General features: G+C 40.8%; 1 protein-coding gene across 4 annotated transcripts in view; it reads left to right on the top strand.

Annotated features, from left to right (window-relative positions):
• ANO4 (anoctamin 4) overlaps positions 1-26,439 on the top strand; it is a 264,528-nt gene that overhangs the window by 151,786 nt on the left and 86,303 nt on the right. For all 4 annotated transcript variants that reach the window (XM_012720423.1, XM_012720422.1, XM_012720425.1 and 1 more), the window contains 2 exons: positions 17,745-17,845; positions 21,968-22,012. In XM_012720423.1, the coding sequence (XP_012575877.1) occupies positions 17,745-17,845; positions 21,968-22,012 (146 nt within the window). The remainder of the gene's footprint in view (positions 1-17,744; positions 17,846-21,967; positions 22,013-26,439) is intronic.

The following is a 26,439-nucleotide window of genomic DNA, read 5'->3' as shown; positions in this document are numbered from 1 at the left end:
TACAAGGAAAACATCTTTAAAAACTTTTCATATAATTTGCAAATTCCTCAAAATAAAGCCATTAGGAATAGCAACATCAACTGTCCATTTATTACTAATGTACATGCATTAATGGATTTATGATTACCTTTAATGCTTCTGAAAGAACTCAGCACGTGTTAGGTAACCAGTTTAGCATTGTTAAGGTTCAGACATTTTTCTCCTTTCACAGAACTTGGTTTTGGACTCATCAAACTCATTATATGAAATTATAGACCAACCCAGAGCTAATTGTCTATCCTAATCTTGCTTTACCTGTGGTTAAAAGAGAACATCACAAACATCATGAAGATTTCTCCATTTAAAGTGCTCATCTTACCCTAGTTTATTCGTTTTGTTTTTGCCCTCATAGGGTTTCCTACTACCTTCACTGTTTTCCTGCAACCTCAAAGCATGTTTATGTCTATGTTCTCTCAGGATCCAGAAGTCTGAGAACAGGAGGAGGGAAGAACTAGCAACAATAATATTGAATGTTTAAAATAAGTGAGTTGCAGAATAAACAGAACTACCCAAACTCCTGTCCACTGAGGCTCTATGGCCTCAAAAAAGTGACTGAGACCACTTCTTCTCTGAGTCTTACACATCACACATGTGTATTACCAAGAGTTTCAGGTTGAGTAAACAGAAAGGAAAGTGAAGGACCCCTAAACAAAGAAGAAGCAAATTTTCTTCTGAACTTGAAAGATCTGGAGAATCCTTGAGTGCCTTAGTCTACTTGGGCTGTTATAACAAAATCCCATAGATTGGATGGCTTAGAAAGAAATACAGGAAATTTCAGTGTCACAGTTCTGGAGTCTTGGAAGTCAAAGATCAGGGTACCTTAATCTTCAGTGTCAGTATCAACCTTAGAATGAAGGGAGGAAAACTAGATGAGATTTGTTCTCTGATCCAACCAGTGAGTTCTGGAGCTGTTCTCTACTCAACTGTCTCCCTTGTCTCCCCCATCTCACTCCTGAGTATGTTAGATCTACACTTTGCTTTCAAGGGTCAGTCTTAACAGTTTGCCCGATGCTTTGTTTAATTTCTCTAGAGTCCATATATAAGTTGAAACCATCTGAATTTATTTTTCTCCTTTCTCGTTTTGGCTAGAATAATCTCTTCCAGTTCCATCCATGCTGCCAAAAATGACATGAGTTTATCCTTTTTGGTGGTTGAATAATATTCCTGTGTGTGTATATTTGTGTGTATACCACCACCACATCTTAAACCACACATCTGTTCTGGGGCATTTAGGCCAGATGGTCGTTAATTGAGGTCTGTGGAAGAGGGTACGCCTCCTGCTTTGCTGAGGGTGATTCTCCACCACCCAGGGTAGCTCTGCTTCCTGCCTGGGTATGTGCAGTTCTCACTACCACTAATACTGAGTTCACAGTAAAGATGTTGTCAAATATGTAGCATACAGTGGTCCGTGATGGAAGTGAAGAGAGAACACAGTACAAGGCCATTTTTTTCCACTTTCATTTGTCCAATTTTCCCTTTTAAGTTTAGGATACTCTGTCTAAAAGGCAAAGATGCCTTGTGGCTGGTATGCTCACTTTAGGTAGAGCCTTTATCTTACTGCTTTTTATACTTTGAAGATTTAGTCCAGCTTTCTAGCTTGTGGAATGTTTCATTTGTTACAAGGGTTGTGAATGACTGGTTTCCATGACTGTTTCTGGGTAACAGTAATTGCTTTACTTCTAAGACTTCTCAACTTGTAGCACTGTTAACATTTTAGGCTGGATAATTCTTTCTTGTAGGGTCTGTCTTGCATACTATCGAATATTTAGGAGCATCCCTAGCCTCTGCTCACTAGATCCCAATAGTATCCCCCTACCAAGTTATAACAATCAAAAATATCTCCAAGCATTGTCATTTGTTCCCAAAAGGAGTCAAGGAACAAAAATTGTCACTTGTTGAAAACTATTAGACTCTTTGATCCAAAGAGATAGCAATGTAAATTCTTCATCCATGTGGACCTAGTGATTTACCATCTTTTACCATCAGACACTTGAATCAGAAAGCAGCCTGTGTATTTGGAGGTGGGAGTGGGATAAATAAGTTAGTGACTGTTTCATCACTTACTAAATAACTAGGCAAGGACTTTACCTCTTGGCATCTGTGTGTTTATTAAGTGGCAGGTAATGCCTGCCTCATGGGCCTGTTATAAAGATTAAAGGAGCTAATACTTTTTAACATGTTTAGAAGAAAGTCTGGCACATAATAGGTATTCAATAAATGGCTGTTGGTAATAAAGAAGGGAGTAGTTCAACCACTGGTCATCCTGCTTCCAAATCTCAGATAATAAACCCCATTACCTCTTGGTAATGGTCTGGACTAGGACCTATTGTGGGTCTAGGGAAAGCTGAAGGCATCTGATGTGTAGCAAGAGATATCAATGTTCAGTTCCATCAGATCACCTGGACTCCATTCTTGGTCTCACCTGCCAATGCCTTCAGTTAGTCCATCAGAAGTAGGTCCTTATTCCTAGTGGCTCACTTTCTTAAGTCACATACAATTTTTCACTGTTCTCACAGTAAAGCAGTCCTATTTGGTAGGGTTGGTCAGGTTACTCTTTAGGCCTAGGAACACTCTTACCATTAATTTATATGGAAACATTTGTGGACATTCCCAGACCCCTCAAATAACTACCTAGTCATACCAAACAGGAAAAAGATACTTCGAGATAGCAGAAGGAATCTGCATATAAGTTGGTAGTTGAGGGCCCAGTCTCCTCTCTTCCTGTCTGTGTCTTTCTCTCTTCCTCTTTCACTTCACCTGCCCCTTACTTTTGACCTCATTTTAAAAGACCAATTTCAAGATCTGGGGCCCTAATTATTAATGCCTCAATTGCTTTAACTCATTGCTTTTGCTTTTTTTGGAAGATGAAGTTGAATTAAAACATTTCTGTTGTCAGGTCATGATGACCAGTACAATGTTATCTTGAGCTGATTTACTCAAGGAATTATTCTAAATCAATAAGTATTTCATATGACTCATAGATGGATTTTCCTTCACTTAAGATGGAAAAACATTAAGGGGGAAAAATACCCATAAACAAGCTGAAGAACAGAAGTCACACTGTGAACTATTGCTGCCATCTCACAAGAAGAAACTTATTAATCTGAAAGATTCCAGTCAAACTTGGACTTTTCTGTTACAAAACACATTTTGTATTATCTTTTTTTCTAAAGATTTATTTATTTATACATTCAGAACTGGGGTACAGACCAGAGGTGCGGAGGGTAAAAGGATTCACCAGAGACAGAGTGGGGAGCAGAACAGGCAGATGTACTGAAATATACTGCTGCGGGGAGCAGTGGGTGAGACAGGAGAGGTCTGCCACTCCATGTGGGTCACCCCCTGGCTGAGGAGTGAACTTGTGTCGCAGTGGCTGTGATAGCTTCATAGTGCTGCGCTTTAACTCATTGCGCCACCAGGGAGGGCCCCTGTATTATCATCTTTTGTCATAGATAGTTGTGGGCGTTGTGTTGTCACGGCTACGAGAGGAACTGAATTCCCTTCTGGTGCTCTTTTTACTCCTGCTGTTTTTACCCTATGTTATTAATAAATTGCTGAAATTATGCCATGTATACACTGTGCCACTAATTATTCATTAATGAGGCAGAGAAATTACAAAATGTTGAAGCAGTCCAGAGAACTGTAAAGTCATGGTTTCCTACTTACCCAAGGAGAACATTTGAAAATGTTGAAGTGAATGTTATTAACCAACCCTAAAGAAGTGACCAAGGCTCATGTCACTTCCTGTTGTGTCCTAGGAATATTCTAATAGTGGCTTTTGGAATCCGATGATTCCATTTCAGGTTCCATTTCTTTGTTCACTGAACATTTAAGAGTGTCTACTCTTATTGAGGAAAGACAGGCAAAGGTATTTTGGAGGTAATGAGTGACATGCATAAAAATCTACAAGGATACTGGGGGGAGTCCTGTTTTTTTCAGGGGTTCAAGGAAAATCTAAGATAATGGGTGAAATAAGCCGGAGAAATTGAAATTTGCACTCCTAAATCCAGTTCTCTAAAGCAGTTCACAGTTTCCCCACAGCTGGGATTTTCTTTGTGTGGCTTGGGATGAGAAGAGCAGGAACACGTGGAACAATTGAATGGTGGGCAGGTGGGTGGGCGGAACTGTAGGAGGAGGGAACCAGCTAGGTTTTCAGGGGGCAGTGAACACTACCGTGTTTGCCCCTACTTGACTTTTCCCAAGGCAGGGAGCCAGGAGCAAGGACATATCACAGGCTCGCAGTGCTGGGAACTTTGGGGAGACTGGACCTGGCTGTAGACCCCGTACTAAGTAGTTGTCTTCTGCCTGCCATTTCACTTCTACCTCTTCAGTGCTGACTTTGTGTGTGTGTGTGTGTGTGTGTGTGTGCATGTGTCTTCCCTGCTTGGTTCCTCTTTCCGTGAGGTGTGTGCAGGTAGACAGTCCGCTCTGTGTCTTCCAAGCAGTTCCTGTTTAGTACAAAGGCACAGCTCTGCTGAAAAGGCCAATGAGTGAAGCCACCTCAGCTCAGCTCAGCTCCATCCTGAAGCATCATAGCGTGGCCCCAGGAACTGGCAGAAGTCACCAGGGTCCTCAAGAAAAGCTGGTTGTGCTGTAGCTGATTCTCAAAAAGTGTTCCTGGGGGCTCTCCGTGGTGGCACAACAGGTTAAAGTGCAGCACTATGAAGCTGTCACAGCCACTGCAGCACAAGTTTGATCCCCAGCCAGGGAGCTGACCCACATGGCACAGCAGAACTCTGCTGACCCGCCAGCTGCTCCCCTCAGCAGTGTCCTTCAGTACATCTGCCTGTTCTGCTCTCCACTCTGTCTCTGGTGAATCCTCTCACCCTGGCACCTCTGGCCTGTACCCCAGTTCTGTAAGCATAAATATATAAATCTTTAAAAATATATATTCCTGACATTACCTCGAATTCACACAATTCTCCTAGCTCCCCACCTGCTGGAAGAAACAGCCTCTTCTGCCTTTCATATCCCACCTGACCATACCACATTTCTTACTCTAACCCATATTCCACAGGATAGGATGTCCTGGGAAATGTCATCCAGCTCCTCCACCATGTGGAGGTGGTCTCACCAGGAGTGCCCAAGGTGCCAAGCTGAGAGAATACAGCAAGCATAGCCACCAGCCTGCTTCCAAACAGGTTTAATGACCGCCTGTCTCTTCACTTAAGGCTGTGCAGCCCTTCTCTTCCATACCCAGAAGGTTTTGCATTTGTAAGACTTGAATTCAGCCTTACAGGTAACACCAGAGTTGCTCTTTCTGTCATGTGGGCATGGCTGGGTAAGTGCCCAGTCACATGCCCACAACTTTGGCCTGATGTTAAACACTAGGCAGTTGTCTTTGTTCGAGGCAGAGCTAAATTCATTGAGGTCAGAGCTTTCATTGGGAGCAGAAGTCAGAAGCAAACATGGGCAGAAGGAGACAGCCATGTGTTGGTGAAGCAGAATTAGGGGCCAGAACAAAGGAGAGACAAGTTGAAAACACCTTCCCCTACAGCTGGCATCAAGGAGAAGGTCCTGCCACTACTGCTGGCTCGTTTCATGTCAGAGACTTAATCAGCAGGCGCACGTGTATTGAATGTTTTATTCCAGTCACTGTGCCAGACAATAAAAAGTAAATGTGTTCCCCAGTTACCTATTGTTGCATAGCAAACAACCCCAAAGTTTGTGGCTTAAACAAATGGCTATTTACTTTGCTCTCACATCTGTAATTGAGCAGGGCTCAAAATACCAACTTTTCTCTGCACTGCAGGGCATCAGCTAGGTAGCCCTCTAAGGAGTCTGGAGGGTCCCCGCTCATGGCAACTGAGTCATGTAGTTGGAAAGTTGGTACAGGTGTCAGCTGGTGACTCAGCCAGGCCTGTGGGCTGTGGGTCTTGGTTCCCTTCCATGTAGACTTCTCAGGCTGCTCAGCTTCCTTGTGATTTGTTGGCAAGATTCCAGTAGAATAGTTTATGACCTAGACCAGAAGTATTTCTTCCACTGGACTCCACTGGAAGAGGCAGAAATTAAAGGGAAGGGACATAGATTCCACTTCTTGATGGAGAATGGCAAAGTTCTAGAAAGATAACATTGGGGCCATTCAGTCCCCAACCTGTCCCGATACCACCTGCCACTTTGTATTCAGTGTATGTCCAGAGCCTGTCAACTAGTAATGAAGACAGGCATAACACAGATGATTAGCATACAACCCAAAAGCTTATGGGAAGCATAAGGGAGTTTCAGACTGTCCAGAAGCTTCAAGAAGGTCCCAACCGCTTTCTTTACCATCCTCTCATTCCCCTCATAGACTTAGCTTTGGTTCCATAGTCCATTACTTATGACCTTCTAAAAGCACCTGAATTCTCTCATTCCTTTATTCCCTTGACCTAGCTGCCTTGCAAAGACTTGACCTTGATTAAACCCAGCCTGCCTTGTGCCTGCAGTTCAGTGGTTGAATGTTGCTAGAATCACATGCCAACTGGCTCACTTTAAATCATGACCAGCATCGCAGATGACTGCCAGAGACTGCCCAGGGAATCTGGTGGACTTGCCTGCCTTCTCACTGTAGCAATGAACTGACCTATTCCCCCTCCCCCCCCACCGCTGCAATTCTCCTTCCCACCCTTCCTTTCTTTGATTCCCTCCCACCCGCCCTCCATCCACCACCCCCCATTCTACACAGTTGTAAGTACTTGGGATGCATTAGCCCTTATCCTTGTAGAGCTCCTATTCTTTCTTTAAAATGATTATTTATGCATACAAGAACTGGGGTATAGGCCAGAGGTTTGGGGGGTGAGAGGATTTGAAAAAGACAGAGCAGGGAGCAGAACAGGAAAGTCTTTATATTACTTCTACATGTCACTGAAAGTTTTTGCTGAGAGCCTTAAGACAACAGAGTTTAGTTTTTTAGTTTAGGGTAGCTGGTGCAGGGGTGGGGGTGGGGGAAGGACACTGGCCTTAGAGTTACCACAGTCCCAGTGTGATAGAAGCTTGATCCAGACACCTCCTTTGTGGTAGAGAAGGCAAATCGCACGCCCGTCTCCAAGTCTCACTATTCAAGCACCAGAATTCACCATGGACTCTATCCTGCCAAGTGAGCCTAGAAACTCAGACTCCACGAGCTGAAAATTCCATGGCAAGGACACATTAATGCTGCCCACACAGTATGGTTTCAAGTGCACAAATAAAGTGCATGTAGTAAAGTGTGTGTGATTATGCACATAAGATGCATGTATACACACATGTATTTGTGTATAATATAGCTTAAGAGCATATCCTAAGATTTTATCCATAGACACATAGCTTGTCACATATTTTTGTCTGGAAAGTGAGCATAGCTTTATGCATTATATACTATTATACTATCAGGAACTGATAATGAGTTGAAGTATAAACTATCAGGTACATTTCTGTGCTTTCAAAATCATAAAAGTCCAATTTCTTGACAGCTTTTCCATAATCTTGAGGTAAGATGCTCTTTATAAACTACACCACTCCCTGTACTGTTATTGCAGTCTCTAATTTTGATGAACATTGCATAAAGCAATAAATGGAATAGGCCTAGGAGGGGTGTTGTAGCCTTTTTACCTACAGTGGAAAGTTTCTTCTCTGGGGGCAGCTCATCTGTCCTTTCTGGGTCATGCTTATTTCATGGCTATTGACAACTCAGCTTACTGAGGGCAGCATGACTCATGGGCTATTGACTGAGTCAGAACTGAGAATAGTTACCCATGTGATCACATGAATCATAGCTGTGATGGTCTAGTCATGCCCAAGTTTAACTTACCTAACTTGTTACATTGAGTGAATAGGGAAGTGTTAGGATGACCTGTTACAAGTGAAAAGACATTGGAAGTTGTGCAAATCAGAATCAACATGAATTACTCCTGAAAAGAGATTTAGCTCTGCATGGGAAACACATCCAGAAAGGAAGCATTAGACCAGTTTCTGTTCCTGTTCATTACAGTTGGAATAATAGTTGATCTGCTGAATTATGAGGTCCTCAAGTTCCAGCACAGTGTCTTAACCTTCACTCTATGCTTAGGTTCCAACATAGTGCCTAGGATGTAGTTAAGATTACTGTCAGGTATTTGTGGAGTGATTTTATGAGTAGCTTTATTTACACAGTTGATGATCTGTGATCCTTACCTAAGTGAGTGGAGGCAGGGAATTCCGTATTGGTGTGTAATTAATTAGCCCTGCTCATCAGATATAGTCTCTCTTCCTGGTGACCTTGTAAACAATGATTCCATATGACTGCTTCTGCCCAGTGGGGAGCACAGACGAGGTGTGTGTCCTTAAAAGATCCTCTGAGTGCTACCTTTCCTCTGACACAGTGACCCCTCTGCATAATTCCTGGTCATTGAAGTCATCAGCAATGCATAAGTAGTAGTATAAAAAGACTAGACAATAGAAATAGTGTAATTTTAAATTTTCTTGTAGCTGTATATAAATAGTAAAAAAACACACAAAAATTAATGATTATTAATTAATCCAGTAGAGCTAAATTATTATTTAAACATCACTAAAGATAGAAATCCATGAGTTATTATTTTGCATGCATTGTTCCCAGACATTCTAAGTCTTCAAAATCTAGTGTATGTTTGGACTAGCGAAAGTGCTCACCAGCCATATGTGGATTGAGGCCTTCCATATTGACAGTAGAGCGCTACCATTTCAAGTCCCTGCTATTTGAGGTTTTGTGTTGCTGCAGTATAACTTAGCCCATCCTTACTGACAATCCAAACTTTTATTTCCTTTAGATATACTGATACAGTAAGTTCCCTGGACTTGACCTTGAGATCACCAGGGTTATGACAGAGTGACAAGTGCGTGTTGAATCAGTTTTCACTTCATTTGCAACACAGGAAACCTCTGATGAGATGTATGAAGGCTGGTGTTTAGCTCCTCTGCACTAGCCCACTCCTGATCTCACAAGACCTTTCTGCATTTTGAAACCTCTAAAGTGGCAAGAAGATGATTATTTTCAATCTCATGTAGTATTTTTTTTAAAAAGTTATTTATTCGTACAGAACTGGGGTACAGGCCAGAGATGCAGAGGGTGAGAGGATTCACCAGAGACAGAGTGGGGTGGAGAACAGGCAGATCGATGAAGTACACTGCTGAGGGGAGCAGCAGGCGGGTCAGGAGAGGTCTTCCTCGCCATGTGGATCTCCTCCAGGGTAGGTGGGGATCGAACTCATGTGGAACAGGCTTAAGCTTCTTTGTGCTGTGCTTTAACCCACTGTGCCACCAGGGAGGGCCCTCATGTAGTATTTTAATGCAGTAATAAATAACATGAGAGAGCTACTGACAGCCAAATCCAAGATGTCCATAAATTAATGGAGATATATTCATTCTCAATAGTTATGTGCTTACTAACATACTGGGTACTGAGAGAGCAGCAGTGAGGAAGTTCTGCAGTCTCCTAGAAACAACAGTGAAATACTTGATCATGGAGCAATTAATTGAAATATGACCTCTATTTTATATTGTTACATAAGTGATTCCCTTAAGCTCAGTGGTTAGAATAACCTTTGTTCTGAACTCATATTTTTTGTTGGTCAGGAGTCTGTGTTGGTCTTACCTGGCTCTTTCAATCCAACCAGTCTTCCAGTAGGATCCCAGCAGATTACCATCAGGGTGTCAGCCAGCCACGTTCATTTCTGGAGTTTAAGGTCTTCTCATGTGGTTATTAGCAGGCTGTGCTTCTCTGATGTAGTGGACTAAGAGCTCCATTTTTTTGCTAGTCCCCTTCAAGGTTTTAAGCTCGTAGAAGCTCTCAAAGGGTTCTCTTCCAACATAGGTAACTTGTCTTTTTCAAAGACAGAAGGCAAATCTTCCTGACCATAAGAATTTTTGAAAGATTCACCTGATTAATTCAGGCCGAACCAGGATAATTTCTCTTTTAGCTAACTCAAAATCAACAAATTTTGATTTGTGATTTTAGTATCTAATCACAGGAGTGATTAGCTATTCCCTCGTATTCCCAGGTTTTACCCACACTAAAGGACTATTTAGGACCTGTACATAAGTCAAATGGGGATCTTTGGGGTCATCTTGGAATTCTACCTGCCTTACTACTTGAGGCCTGAGGGAGCATGAATTAATCAAGCAGAGAAAACAATATATTTAAAAAATGGAGATACTGTCAGGGTCTTGGTAATTTGGAAAGAAGAATCTCATGTGATTAGAACCCAGAGAAAGGAAAAATAAGACAAGATGAAGGTGGCCAGATCAAGCATTGGCCACTTTAGTGATTTTCCAGGAGCCATGGGAAACCATGGGTCACATGAATTTTTAAAGACATCTCTGATGTCAGTGAGGAGCCAGAAGGCAGGAAGACACAAGCAATCTTCAAGGAACTAGATGATGAGGCTTAAAGGAAGATGGCGGCAGGAGAGATGTGGACAGACTGGTATGTCGAATCCATACCAGTTTTAGTGGAATGTGGGGTAGAAGAAAAAGAAGTCACAGGGCCTCTTAGACCTGAGAAATGGGCTTAATGGTTGTGCCATTTCCCAAATGGGGGTGCCCCAAAGAAAGAGCAGATCTGCCAGAGAAATGCATCCTCTTTAGACTTTGAATCTGATGTACCAATGAGACATCCAAGTTGACCATTAGCTGTGCTCATCTGGAACTGGGGAGAGAGGTCTGGGCCAAAGCTTTGAATCTGGAGACCTCACACAGGCGGTGACATCGCCAGCCATTGAGAGAGGATGAGGTCATTTCTGAGAATGGGCAGATGAGAGCAGAGCCTGGATGGAAGCCTCAGGGAGCCTTATTTCATGGTCTGCTGGCAAGTAAGTGATCATTCCACCACCTTTTTCCTCACTGATGCTAACATCATCTCCAGGGACCTGCTGTTCCTCCTAGGCTCTCTCCACTGGGCACAGTAAGTGCACACCTGCACATGCACGTGAATTGTACACATGTGTACATGTAGTGCATCAGACACAGCTGAAGATCTTTTTGAGCTATGCTTACAAAGGCTTGTGTCCTAAGGGAAATTAAGAATAATAAACACACACACGTAAAAGTCTTCTTAGAGACTGAGTCCCTCGTGTTTCAGAGAAAGCAAAGTTCAGAAAAGTACAAGTTGTTTTCCCAGTGACACAGTTGGACAGCCAACCACTCACTGAACAGTGGAAATGGCTTAGAGGTTCCTTGCAGCCCTTATAATCCTCCAGAATTGTGTGTTTCTCCACTTCCTACGTTGAAATGGACCCACCAAGAAATTCCAGCAGTAATTAAGTGTTGGGAGACTGTCTTGAGTATGCAACAACTATGAAGAAGAAGGAAACTGACTGATCATACTTCCTCCTACATAAAATACCAATTTTACAGCAAACCTACAAGTTGGGCATTGCTAGTCCCATTTCACAAAGGAAGAAACTGAGGCTTTTGCATTAAGTAACATGTCCACACACACAGGTAGTGACTGGGAGAAACAAACTTCGCATTTGTCCTTACAACCAGCCTTTCATTCATGTTAGGTTGTTCAGACGGAGTAGTAAGACTCTATGCACTGCACTCTGAATGCCAACATGTTTCTAACCATTTTCTGAGAATTAAATAACTATGGGATTGAATCCATGAGCAAATACATTCACATAAGCCTCTACTCTGCCAAACCTTGGAGGGAACCGGGTTCACTTCCTTACTTGCAGGGAGGAGCTGGGCCAGGTGACCTTTTTACCCAGCCACACATCTTGGCTGTTGGCTGACAGTCCCCTTCCATGTCAAATCAAATATGAGCTCAGTTAGTTCTGAAAAGCATCAAGAGCTGTGTCCCGGTCAAGTTCCAGATCATTTGGTACAGTGTGTTCAGGTTTAAACAACGATTTGGGATCATCTTTGGAGGTCAGTTGGCCTAGAGGTAGTAGGGGATCTTTTCAACTGCAGCAGCCTCTTGTGGGGTCTCAAGACTGCCGATCATGGTCTGACTCAATCTAGATCCTTGCAGCTGTCTCCAAACAGACCTCTCTGTCATCACCACACTCCTGTTCCCTTGTTTCTGACCTTCTTTGGCACAAACATACCCCAAATGTGCTTTTTGTCTTCGGTGAAAGCAAAATCTAATGAGCTTGCAAGAGAGAGATGCAACTTCCTTCAAGCCAGTTATTCACCCTGTAATAAGGAACATGGTAAATGCAGTTCTCAAATGCAACTGCCTCACCCAGTCCCACAAAGCAAGTACATCTCAACTCGTAATGTTTCATCATTCAGCTTCCATGGCCTAAATTTGCAAACCAGTTGGGAAGAAAGCAGTCTGTTTTGTTTTTCAATCACAGCTTAGTCTTAAAAAAATAAAAATAAAAATACTTTCAAATACCTTCCTCCTTACAGCTTAAGGAGCATGTTGAGTGCACCAGGAGCTAGCTGAGGTCTTTGATTGCCTTAAGCCTTGTCATCTTCAGCAGAAATCCGAGTAAATGCTGTTATTCCCATTTCAAAGATGAGAGGATTAGACTTACAAAGGTTAAATAGCTTGTTCAAGGTCAGAGACAGATCTGGGACTTGAATCTGCTTCAATGCCTGGACTTTCTCCACAGTATATGGTTCTCTGTTCCTTTTCTGAGGCTCTGTAGATCTGTGCACTAATTTATATCTTGTTTTTCAGTTCTTCTCAAATTCATTTGTAGTTATTTTATCTCCATGGGTAGCATGGGTAGGGCATATGCCTCTTCTGGGACTGGGGTACAGCAATGGCCCCCGTGTGTGTGTGTGTGTGTGTGTGTGTGTGTGTAACACAAAAAGCACATCAGAGCTAGCCTTCTGACTATAACATAGGAGACTTTTTTCTGCACAAAACAAATGGAAATGAAGATAAATATTTGCTAAACAAATGACTAGTCAAATTCCTTTAAACTACTTTTTTTTTCCTTCTGCTACCTCTTAAAAGTTCAACTTATTTCAACATGACCCAATATAACCAGTAAAAGATAAACCTGAAATAAAAATAGATTGATTAAAAATTTCCCAGAATAAGGCTTCTTTGGAAAATGATTCTAGTATATTTCCTTTATGAATGATTTTCCTCTCTCCCTCCCTCCCCTCTTTTGTGTGATTCTGTGCAAAACCATAATCTCATGGAGACATCATAGGTGTAAAATGAGACTCTTCATAGCTTTAAAGCATATGTCTATCTGTTATTTAATGTTAATCTCCGACGCTAGTGTAGACATCCTGCCTGTTCTGTGCTCGGATTTGCAGTAGTGGACCACATAGGGTCTGCTGAGTGTTGTGAGTGAAAGTCCTTAGACGAACATGTACGAGATACGGGGGATCACAGAGGCACGGGAGACAGGAATTGAGGTCTTCACGCTCAGGGTTTCTTCTGGGTTAGCCTTGTAGTCAAAGACTGGAAAAACCTTTCAGAGGTTGGTTCCTCATTGAACATTTTCCCAGGTGGTTCTTGCCGCTACTGCCAATAGGTGTGACCCTTTTGGGGAATGATGATTAACATTGTTTGAAATACATTGTATCTCTCCTGCCTTCCACCACTTCATAAGTCATAGGTATGGCTGTAATTTTCTGTTAAACGTTTGAATAAACTGAGACACACAAGTTAAATCATTTTCCCAAGATCATAAAGCTGGTAAGACAGATAAATAAGAATATGCACAGAGTCTGTATTTGTGACCTTACCTGTGTGTGTGGTGCCCTGGCCTGTGTCCGTACTCTCCCAGAGTGGCCTCTGGGGGGGTGAGTACTGCCTACACCTTGGTTACGCCCTACTGTGAAACTCTGGTCTAGACTCTGCCCCTGAACATCATCTCATTTCTCTAATTTTCTGTTATCTTACAGCCATTTAGAGCTTCCCATTTCCAAAACGGATTTCATGAGCTACCTTCCTGGGTCCACTCCCAGACCCATTTTTCCTCCAATGCCCCCCACTCAGGAAATGCTGTCAGGGTTCGTGCGATGTAGAGGTTTGTGCTTCCACATATAGATCTTTGAGAACGGCTCATGTGGATAAGCTGAAAGCTGTTTCTTCTGCTCTTACTGTTGGCTTATTTAACCCTCCCTGACCAGTGTGGCTTACCACAGCATGACCACAATGTACATGGCATGTAGGACTTGTGTTCCTAGCACCTACTAAGATAGAAATGATTCAATATGATCTTGTTGAATGAAGGGGAAAGTAGGGGTGTTTTCTATGAATCTGCCCTATTTCTACTTGGGGTGGTTTTCACGCTTCTTAATTCTTGTAGCCATTCTTCTGAGGATATTTTTCCAAACTCATCTAAGTGACCTTTTTTTTTTTTTTCCTCCAGGATGTTAACCTAAGGGGCTTTTATTATACATACTAACAAAATAGCTCTGTTTCAAAAAAACATCATTTACACTTCTTTTCATGTTGTTACTTGTACCCTTGGATTTATGTAGAAAGGAATATCTTGTAACAAGGGCAAACCTATTTAAGAACAGCAACCTAGTCACTCAGCAATAATGAGTGAACTCTGGGACATAGAAATAGCAATCATCATTCATATTTATTCTCTTAGGCTAAAGTTCAGTTTATCTTCCCAAAGCTAAATGTAAATATTTCCCAGACCCATGAGTAGACATTCATCATCACTCAGGAAATTCAGTTAACATTCTTAAGATTATCAGAATGAATTTTAATAGTCCCAAGTCAAGCCTCAAGTCATTAGCAGCTTAATTTTGCACTTTGTTTTGTAAAATATGAAATTCTTTGTAAATTACTTTGTATAAGCTGATAAAGGAACAATTCAAGATTATGCAACTTATATACATGTCTTATATACAAGAGCTTCTTTAAATCTCTGAGGGTTGTGGGTAAATTTGATAAAGGAGTGAAGGAGCGTGAATGTGGATTTGATCCTTTGTGGGATGGATGTTCAATTTGACTGTAAGCAAGTTACTTGACCTATTATTTCTACTCTTTCAGGAAATAGAAGCAAAGTCTCTCTCACAAGCTTTGTGTGGGCATAAAATGAGGCAACATGTGAAAATGCTTCCAAAATTACAAGCATTAAGAAATAATAAAGTGACAGCCTTGTAATTACTACAATTGAAATAATAAGAAAAAATGAAGTCATTTTTATCATGCTGAATGAATCCAAATGACTGCTTTTGTGCAGAAGATGATAGAGATCACATATTAGGATTTTAGTTGACTCAGTGTATGTTAAGATAATGAACTTGGCTTTTCCACACACAGAAATGAGGTATTTAAAATGTGCCCTAAGTGGCTATATTAATGTACCCTCCTTCATGTTTTCAGACATTCATGAGTATCTGCAAAATGATTACTCTTTTACTGGCTTATTTTCTGTAAAACTAGCAATCATAGTAATTCCAGGGAGAAACTGCACCCTAAGATTATATCTGCTCTAAATCGAGGTTTGGTTGATTCTGTGAATCAGTTACATTCCCATATTGTTTTCCCCATTGCACAATTTTAATTTTTCTCATAGGAAGATGAGAGGAGAAGCAACAGGGTGTGGTTGTAAAGAAGGCTGTAGGGGCTTGCTAAATTTCCTACCTTACAGGGGCTTCATTTAAAGAACTCCCATGATCACAGCTGAAATTGCCAAGTTAGGGAGCTACAGAACCTCTCATGACTCTGAGATGTAACTTCAATACAAACACCAAGACCCATTATTTTTTTTTTTTTAAAGATTTATTTATTTGTGCATACAGAACTGGGGTACAGGCCAGAGGCTCACGGGTGGTGAGAGGCTTCACCAGAGACAGAGTGGGGAGCAGAACAGGCAGATCGACGAAGTACACTGCTGAGGGGAGCAGCGGGCGGGTCAGGAGAGGTCTGCCGCGCCATGTGGTCTCCTCCGGGGCAGGTGGGAATTGAACTCATGCGGAAGTGGCTTTAGCTTCTCAGTGCTGTGCTTTAACCCGCTGCGCCACCAGGGAGGACCACCAAGACCCATTTTTTTAAGAAACACAGTCTTCACTCTGCTTTATAACTTGGAGAATTGTGCTGTAAGTTGAAAAACAAGGAAGTCTTTTCCAAAGCACAAAGATACTCAACTGATAGCTGTGTGAGTCCATCTCAATTCAGTGCATCAACAGCTGTGGTGGGAGAGAATGGATCAGACAGGGTGGTGGGTCAGAATAGGTACCTTTGTATGTGTGCATGTATGTGTTTGCAGAAACTGTGCCATCATACTTGGTTTACACTTCCTCTAATACTTAATTCTAAGCACCATCTGCAGGGATGACTGAAAGAAATAGATTACTAAACAGAAACTAGTTTGTGCACACGCTGGTGATCACATCTTTGGTGATTACTGGTTGGTCCATTTCTCAGATTTGATCTGGTCCCTCCTGCCCATCACTTGGATCTCTGAGAACATTGTAGTTGACACTAGTTTGGTTTTTATACGCTCTGAAAGAGTCCTAATGAATCAAGTACAATCACTATAAGCCCAGCAAGAAGATCCCATACAAAAACATAAGAAGTGAATTATAATGGCACATAATCTGAAATTTCAAAACAATTTCCTGTAGTATAAATTTACCCCAGCTAGAGCTGAGCTTTTACTTTTGTGAGCTGTGCAAAATATTGGATTGTTTATAAATATTATAAGGACAGTTTAGTCACAGAAGCCTAATATTATCTGTCAGTGTTCTTAAACGATAAACATTCAAATGGCATAGTATTTGGAAATACTCTGTGTGAAAAAGATATGGATATGTAATTGGCCACTTTGCTAATTTATATTGACTTAGCTCACTGTTTGCTCATTTTTCTTCTACCTCTTTTACAGCCTTCCCCAGGGAAATGAATTTTAAAGGAAATCTCCTACTTGGAGATATTTCTTTGACAAGGCATAAACTAAAGCCTTTTGACTAGTTATTAAAGTGTGAAATCCAAGATTTTCTTCTCCTATTGCTGTATTGATGGGTGGGTGGGGGGACTTCTGAGGAGGTGAAGGTTTGAGGTCAAAGAACCTTTGAAGTGCTTTGTCTGATGCAGACCCGGTTCTGATTTCATGTCTGCTCGGTGCATCCATCCTCACCATTACCAGCTTTTGCTTTTGCCTGGATGATGGGGGGCGCTCCTCTCTGCTCTTGCTGTAGCTCTTCCTTATAATTTATGCTCCATACAGCAGCCAGAGCCATCTCTGAAAACCTAAATCAAAATGATTTCCCTGTATTCTTGAATTCCCCTGGTTCATCGCCGCCTGTGAAACACTACACTCTGGCTCCTTGTCACCTTCTCAGTTTTTTTGTGTGTCATCATTCATGATGCACATACTCCAGTCACTACTCCTCTCTGTCCCTTGCACAGAGGATGTGCCAAGTAGTTTCCCAACTTAGGAGCCTTCACTTCCAAGACACCCTGGTCTTGAGCTACCTGGGTCTTCCTTAAAGTCTCAGCTCACCTGTCATCACCAAAGAGATCTCTTCCCTTGATCTCTGGCCCAAAGTAGTGTGAGTTCTCCCCTAAATCTTTCTCCTACTACTTTGATACCTTTGGAACACTCTTTTTCACTTGTTTTTGTCATTTTAAAAAATGCTTTTTACAGAATGTGAGTGCCACTCATCTCTCTTTTGTTCACTGACAAGGTTCTAGTGCCTGACACAAATGAGGTGCATATTTAAGGCCCATCTTACAGCTTAAGAATGCAAGTCTTAAGCTTTCCACCAGTTCATGCATTCTAGTTCCAACTCAATTTAAACCACAGGAGCCTTGATATACTTTTCAATTTAGTTTCTCTTTTCTGTTTCAGTCCTCTGTAATAAATAGTGACATTATCTTTGTGAAGTTGCATGCCCCGTGGGAAGTGCTTGGAAGATATGCAGAACAAATGAATGTAAGAATGCCTTTCAGGTAGGTGTAAATATCCTGTCCCACATTCTCTCTGCTGCTTGACTATAAACCTAATGTGCTCTTCTCTCAGAACAAATAAAATTGAAATGCAGACTGGAAAGCTATTAGAGAAGAAAATTCTTCAAATGTTTAGGGAGTGCAATATTTCTTCACGACCAATAATGATTTCATGGCTGTTTATGAAAACTTCTGACTAATTCAGTCCTTAGCAGATAGATATTTCAAGCGCCTGTGCAGAAGAAGAATGTTCCAGGTGGTGTTTTCATCTCTGCCATTTTTGGAAGCTTCATGTACTGCTCTCTTGAACAGCCAGACCCCAGACGTTAGTGGAGCAGGGGGCATTTGTGGTCCTTACTGCCTGGCCCCTTCTAGAAAAAGACTAAAACCAAACAAACAAAAGAAAAAAACTTTTAAATTTGTTTCTGTTGAAATAAGTTCAAGAAAGTTCATGAAGTGTGATTTTTTTTCAAGACAATTATTTTAAAATTTAAAACACCAGGTTAGAAATACTGTTCAAATACAAGGACTGACATTTATTCCAAGTGCAATAGAAAAGACTTTTTATGGATTGTTTTGGTTACTTTAAAGGGTTAGCTATGTTCATCTCACAGAAACTAGTTATGTTGTCTCTATAAAGAAAAGTGGTCTTCCTTTGCCTCATGAAAAATCAAAGGATTAAACCTGAAATTGAAAATGTCAAAATGTGTGCAAAATCTATAATGCAACCCCCTAAAGAAGGGTATAATTAGTACCAAGGGCATTTGCAAAGGGACTAATGAATTACAAAATAGTTTTGGTCCTTGATTTGCCAGTAAGATCAAATAAGACAATAGTAATGAGGCAAACTGGTGCTAATTCTGTGGAAAGCTATAGAGCCAGAGAATCAACTAGATTTGTAGAGCAGAGAAGAGTTAGGGACACATTCAGAGAATGGCCCTTTCCATTCATAAACATGCAGTGTATCTCCCCAGTGCACCTTATTTCTTTGCTTATTATCCTTTATGTCCTTATACTAAGTCAAAACAGGGTAGAATTCCTAGCATCTTTTTTTCTTGGTGAAAATTTCTCTAAGAAATTGATAAAGATAACTGGAATTTTTGGATTTTTTTTGTAAAATACCACAAAGGAAATCTAAGAACCTGAGGACCATTGTATATGTATAATGTATATGTATATGTAGATTTCCACACATACATATATATAGTATACATGTATACTATATATATATAGTGTGTGTATGTGTGTGCATATATATATATATATAATCACTAAAAACAGAAAGAATATCAGTTTAATTTTATTTGAATCTTCTTACAATTATAATTCAAACCAGTTGCAATGGTCTAATGTGGATTATTCTGTATCACACATAGGACCCCTAAACAAAATGTGCTTAGATAAGTTCACTATCAGACCAACATCTAACATTGCCAAAAGTCTACCTTTTGATGATAGTATGTAGTGAAACTTTGTGAAATCAATGTACCCTCCCCAGTAAAAAAAAATCTCACAAAACCTTCTGCAAGAACCCAAGCAGATGTGTGACCAATGTTGATGTACATAAAATTTTCTTGGTACTTGGAAGGGTTCCCTAACTGAAGAGCCTGGCCACACTTGGCCAGCTCATTAGCTAGCAGAAAAGTGGTGCCAGCAAACAATCTTATTTCTCTTATGTGACTAAGAGAATGTTGTCCAAGCAATAGATGAAAACCATAATAACTGTGAATAATTGTTTCAATGAAGGAAATCCCATAAGACAACAGTTTTAGAAGAAAGATGGGGTAACTGATTGACCTTATCAAAGTTGAGGTGTGAATCTACCTGAGGTGAATCTACCTGTACCTTGCTACAATCTGATGCATTTCTGTTTTCTTTTTCCTTGTTGAAGGAGCATTACATTATAACATACAAGTTATATATGACATTTAATTTAATATAAAAATAACATTTAATTTAAACAAATAATATAATATTTAAAGATGTGCATCATTAAAAATCAGTATGTCCATATACCATTAAGTTTACCACTAAAGGTCTCATTCTATCCTTTACCATATTGTCCTTATTAGTCCATCCCCCTTCTTCCTTTCTTTCTGGTAACCACTAATTTGATCCTACTGTCTAAACATTTATTTTGTTGTATTTAGTTCAATCATTTGTTTGGTTTCTTTATATGCCACAATTGAGTGAAATCATGTGTTATGGGTCTGTCTTCACGTGAATTATTTCACTAAGTTGAATATCCTTTGTGTCCATCCATGTTACTGGGCATAGCAATATCTCATCTTTTTCACAGCTGAATAGTATTCCAGCACATATATACCCACATTTTCCTTATCTAGTCATCTATCTGTGGGCACTCAAGTTGTGTCCAACTTTTACCTATTTTAAATAATGCTACAATAAACATGAAAGTGTATATCTCTCTTAGAATTGTTGGATTGGGGGTAAACAACTAGAAATGGGATAACTGAATCAGAGGGAATTTCTATTTTAATGTTTTGAGGCATCTCCATACTGTTTCCCTCTGAATGCACCAATTTACATTCCCACCAGCAATCAATGCTATTGTCTCTCCTTAAGTTTTAAGGAAATAACTAGCTTAAGGAGATAAGTACTTTTCCAAAAGAGGTACTCTTTCACTTTTTCACTCTAACAAAGTATACAAACATCAGTTAACCTCAGTTAAATCCCGCCCCCTCCCCAAATCTTGTCTGCATTTAATTTCTGCAGACTGAATTTCTGCATCCCAAGTTGAGTCTCTTTGGACTTTTATCCCCACCATGTCTAGAAGGATGCTGAGAAGGGGGTTTCTTATGGAAAATGACCCATAAAACTTGCTTCTTAAATATCTACCTGTCCATATATATGGATTTTTTTAAATTAAAGGATATTTTAGAACATTTTTATATACAGAAAACTAAGTGGATAATACCACATATTCTTATAAATCCTTCTCGCCCCACTCAGAATTTCCTTATTACTAGGGCACATTCGTGTGGTATGTGTGGTCCATTGATGGACTGACACATTATTAACAAAAATTTGTAGTTTAGAGTTCTCTCTGTGCTGTGCAGTTTGATGGGCTTTGGCAGATGTGCATGGGTGGCACCATGATGGTATCGCATGGTCTCACCTCCCTACAGACACTCCACTCCCCATTCTCAACCTTCTTCCAACAACCCAAACCTGGGGCAACCATTCATTTTTTCACATCTTTTAAATAATTTTACCTAATCAAAGTATCAGGATGTTAGGTTTTCACAAATAGGCAGAATACATTTCAGTATAAAATCTCTTCATTTCCAAAAGTGAAGTAGCCCCGTAATAGTGCAGAAGACCTATACACTACAGTGGCTGCATGACTGCTCCATTGCTTATGGAAAAAATGGATTGTCTTTTAAATGAACATCTAACACACGTGCTCTCCAAATACCCGGTATTTTCATTTTTAATATTTTTAAATGCATATATCTGGAGGTAGGATCCTTACTGTCTTATTTAAAAAAAAAAATTTTCAGGATTCCTTGGTTTACTTCTTGGATTCACTTATAACCTGGGCCAGTGGTTAGGCATAATGCCCTGTGGTTATTTACAGCAGTATGTTGATGCCAATTAGTTGTATCCTGCTCACACTGGTTGTAAAATATATATTTTTTTATTATCACTGCCTGTATCAAATGAGAGAAATGGTCTGCAAGTTTACAGTGCTGTGTAAATATTAGTTAATATAAGATGGTGTCCCTTCAATTATGTATGTTGCCAGCAGGCTGGCAGTGAATTTCTGCATCCCTAAGAAAAAAAGCTGACCTCAGCTGAATACATACAAATTCCTCCAAATCATCTCCCTGCACTGGTTTTGCAGGCAAGGAGCAGCCATAAACATTTATGATAATGATGAGAGGAAGAAATATCAATAGCAAATGTTTCATGAGATTTCATGGCTCAAAAAATGCATGCCCTATGTTCCCACTACATTCTCACTGTTAATCTCTTTTTAGTTTTTTCTTCTTCACCTCTTACAGGCTTCTATCTTCAATCTCCTTTCCTTCCTTGCTAGTTCAAACTGTAACTGACGATGGGTTTTCTTCTCGACTGGCTTCATTTTTGCTGTTCTTCCAGGAGAAAAATCTATTACCTGCCCCGCCGGTACAAGTTCATGAGCAGGTCAGTAGCATGCTCCGCCGTGATGGTATTTGTTTGTTCTGTTGGCCTGTGTGTTCCAGCAATGCTGAGGAATACAGTGCAGATAGGAGCAAGAATGACAGATCTTGCAAAAAGTTAGTTAAAATAAAGGTTTCCAGGATTCCTGGGCCCATCCCTAATCCACCAATAACCAGTCAGTGGTTAGGCAGTAGTCCCTATTCTCCCATTACCCTGCACCATGCTGTGGCGGTTTGCCAATGCCTCTTACCTGGATGATATGTAGGGGCCGTAACGCTCTTCAATTCTGTATTTCCAGCATCTAGCATGTAATAGGGGTGATTGAATGAATGGTGGAGGTGCAGAGAATCACAAAGAAAAAAGCATCGCCAGGTCTGCCTAAAGTTTCAGACACATACTCAGGACTGGAACATTTGTTCATACTCTAGGGTGGAGGTGGGAAATGAGGGCTTGCAAGAAAATGGTGATAAATGTTGCCAGAGGGTCTTAAGGTTAATCAGATATCAAATGTTATCAAGTCCAGCCACTCATCAAATACTTGAACCTCTGCTGTATAGTCAATCATCTTATGTTTGAACAATTCTGAAACAAGGAGTTCCCAGTTCTATCTGCAAGCACCTCTTGCTTAAAATAAATCAGTCTCTCTCATGTTAGTGTTTATTCTAAAGAACAGACAGACTGCAGTTCTGCCCCCAGAAGAGAGAAAAAAAATCCACAAAGCAAAAACAAACATAGGGTATGAGATGGAATGTGAAACTATAGACAGAAAGACTTAGTAGGTCCATTTTGGAAGGAATTTTGGGAGGTTGGGACAAAGAGATCCCCATACCAAAAAAAAAAAAAAAAACCTGGGAAAATGTTATTGGAGATTAAAAGAATGAAATCCGGAAAAGAGTTAGGTAGGATGATAAAGAAAAGTTTTGTTTTACTGGTGATGTATTATAATTCACCGTAGATCCCTGAGGCCTTAGTGTCCTGAAGGATTTTGGAACTTATCACAAAATAGTTAAGGTTAGAACTAAGGCAAGGCAAGAGACCACAATTTGGGAGGCAAAGTCCTAGAATTCATGAGATTGGCCTTGTGAGTGGATGGTATTTCCCAGGGGAGGGTGAAAAGGAAGGAAGAGAACAGGTCCAGTGGCAACTCACTGGAAAATGAGTTCAGTAGATAGAAACAGGTGGAAGTGGGCTAGAAAGGAGCAATTTAAGAAGTAGGAGGGCAGTGTCAAAGGGACCAGGAATGATTTCCCCTAAGAAAGAGTGTGCCTCAGCTTCTGAGGCAAGGTGAGAGGAGAACCTATTTAGGATATCTAGGAGTGGCTGGTCCGTCCATGACAGCAATCTCGTGGACTGGTGGTTCTCAAGCTCTGTGTCTTGGGACCACCTGTAGGATTGGTTAGTGCTCAGTTTCTGGGCCCATCTGCTGGCTTCTGAGGGGAGGCTTAATAATTTGCATCTGTCGAGATGCCCTTCAGGGCTGACATTGACCATGGAGAGGAAGGTTGAAACCAAATTAGAGCTGATGGAGAAGAGGTGAGGTCCTGGCATATCGGGGGGCAGTAAGGGCTGTGCCCTTGGTAAGTTTGGTGACAGGGAAACAGAAAGAAGGATGGGACTTAGAAGCCAAGAGGAGAGAGGCAGAGGAGGCTGTGAACCTCAGTACCAATTCTCTGTGGTTGCAAAGAGGAGGTATTGGTCAGAAGAGGAGTTTGGGAAATCCTTGTTTCTAGAACTGGAGGAATAGCTTACGGAATGATCTTTGCCCTGAAAAATTCGATGCTATTTCAAGTGCATAAATCATAACCATGAAAGAGGTTTAGGCATTGGAAGGTTCTGGAAGACTCTGGGCCAAATCAAAAGGGAAAAAAGCTCCTTGCATGATATGACACATTGATTCAAAGTGACTTCTTAAGATTCTTACCAAAATAGAATTAAGTTTTGGACAAAACGGTGGTAGAATTTTGCAAAGCCCAATGTCTAAGTTATAAATGCAGTTTGTTGGAAATTTTGTATATACCTTAACTCTTTGGTTCACCTTGGAACAGACTGATTTTGGTGTTGCTGAGAATGTCTCTTTGCATAGCCATGTCTGAGATAACTAATTAAGTACTGGCCACAGACCAGTAATAAAACTTTGACTTCCAATATTATCAAATTCTAATGTCATGTCAAATAGAGACATCTGAGTTTTCAATTTCATCCATATAAATGATATTTCATTTATTCAATCCATGGAAGCATCCTTTAAGGATAAATTAAAAATTATAAAGTTTTTGAGCAAGCAGAGAAATAAGCATTTTTACATCTGCCTTTTCAAGTCCCCAACTTCCAGAAAGCATACTGTGTAGTTCATACATTTATTTTTGGAATAAATGTTCTTTTCTTCCACATTCTTGGTCTATTAAATCCTGTTTCGACTCTTATCTTTGGGCAGACTTACAGGCATTGTAAATTATTCTATCCAATAAAGAAAGGAAATTTATCATCTTCTGCCTTTCTTCTGCCTTCACCAAATAGCACAAATATAGTCTGTAGAAAATGTGATTACAAAATAACAAATCTGATTATTGTGGGTGGCCTGTAGCTGAAGTCTCATCACTATTCATTCTTTTTCCCTCTCCCTCATACACATCCTGCCTACTTGATCCTTTGCCATGCTTAGCAAAATGAATGCTGCCTCTACTGCATTACATGATCCACACTGTCACAATCTTATCAGATGAGGATACAGGAAAATGACAAAATGGCTTGTACATTTCCATCCATTTTTAAAAATTTATATACATAAGTGTTCCAAGGCCTCTTCTATAAGAATATCAATATCTTCTATAAGATATTGAGGCTGTACCCCAATTAGAAGCTGTGTGACCTAAAAGAATCACATTAGCTTCCCGAGCTCCCTTGCTCCTATCCAGGGAGAGGCTGCTACTACAGAGCATTTGGCCCTCAGATGAGGAAAAAGAAACCCAACCCGCTGATCATCCCAAAGTGCTTCATTGACTGCAGTGCAAGGCTGTGTGAGACGGCTCAGAAGAGCAAACTGAGTTCTCCATCTAGGTATATCATCCCTGAAAATGTAACCCGTGAAAACATGATGCTATTAGTGTCATGTTATAGTATGCTGGTCTGGGGAAGAGCAGGTGACTCCAAAGTGACCATTTCATCTAATTCAACCTAATTCAGTGTCCTTAGCTCAGACTCCCTCCCGGGTCTTCTGCTGCTTCTGCATGGACCCTCACTGCCCAGTCCCAGGCTCAGCACACAGTAGGTCATTTATTATGGCCCAGCATGTTGGGAGTGAAACTTTGCAGGTGGCCTTTTATTTAATCGCCAGTGCTGATAGAACTGAGGGTCAGAGAGCTTTAAGCAGAAGCTTTGCAAGACTCTTTGCAGCCACACGTGGGTAAGGCCCCACTCCACAGAGGTATTTGTTCGTGCTGAGCTGACAGCTTTTCCCAACTCCCAGAACCTCACCTGCCAGGAAGCAACCCTTTGGGGAGACCCCGAGCTGAGCATCATAACAAGCTTTGCCATTCAGTCCCGTGTTGGCAAATCCCATCTAGAGATGCCAAGTAGCTGACCCCTCATCACCTATTGATTTACCTATATCATCTATAAAAGGTCTCTTGCACAGTAAATGGCAGAAGTAGAACAAAGTGACAGTGGATCCAATGAAAATCAATGCTGACTCATTAAATCAGTGCTTTCTCTTTTCTTCCTTTCATTAGAGACGTTATTAAGGAAACCCCACTGCTACCCAATGGCATACCTTCTGTTTATTTGGATTTCAATTTTTACATCACTAAGTAAATTTCAGGATCGCCCTTTTTGGGATATTTATTAGAGGCAATAAAGCAGAAATCTCTATATACACATGATGGTCATAACTCTTGGGATTCTGTCGGGAAATCCTACATTGTAGTTGACTGTCATTGTCATCATTTTTTGCGTCCTAGAAACCACTACTGCACTAAGACTTTGCACATCCCAGGCATTATCAGCCATGTGGTGCCGTGTTCCTCACTGCCGCCTCAGGTACAGGGCACACTGGCTCAGAGAGACCTAGCTCCTGCTCAGTGTCACCGTCACTGCCAGCAAGTAGGATTTGAGTCCAGTTCCCACTGACTCTGCAGCCTGTCATTCTGTCCATAAAGGTTATCTGGTATGCACTGGGAAAAGGAAAGCTCTTTATCAACCCATTTGTTTGGAAGGGTATAGCCACGATCTTACTGCCAAAATCATTAGTAGCATATAGTAGCTAAAGAATGTCTGATTGATCATCATTTTAGAAATGGTAATAGTATGGTTCCGTGAGGATCAAAGCCTTGTTTCAGCCACACTGATTCAAGACGGGAGAATTAACTCCCAACTTGAGCTTCACACTTTCCAGCCCAGTGACTTCTGCCCTGTGTATTCCTCCTTCTCCTGGT

The sequence above is a fragment of the Condylura cristata genome, unplaced genomic scaffold (assembly GCF_000260355.1).
Source record: "Condylura cristata isolate star-nosed mole 26May11 unplaced genomic scaffold, ConCri1.0 scaffold00004, whole genome shotgun sequence".
NCBI classification, from domain to species: domain Eukaryota; kingdom Metazoa; phylum Chordata; class Mammalia; order Eulipotyphla; family Talpidae; genus Condylura; species Condylura cristata.
The sequence above is the reverse complement of the archived record's forward strand: the minus strand, read 5'-3'. Positions and strand labels throughout refer to the sequence as shown.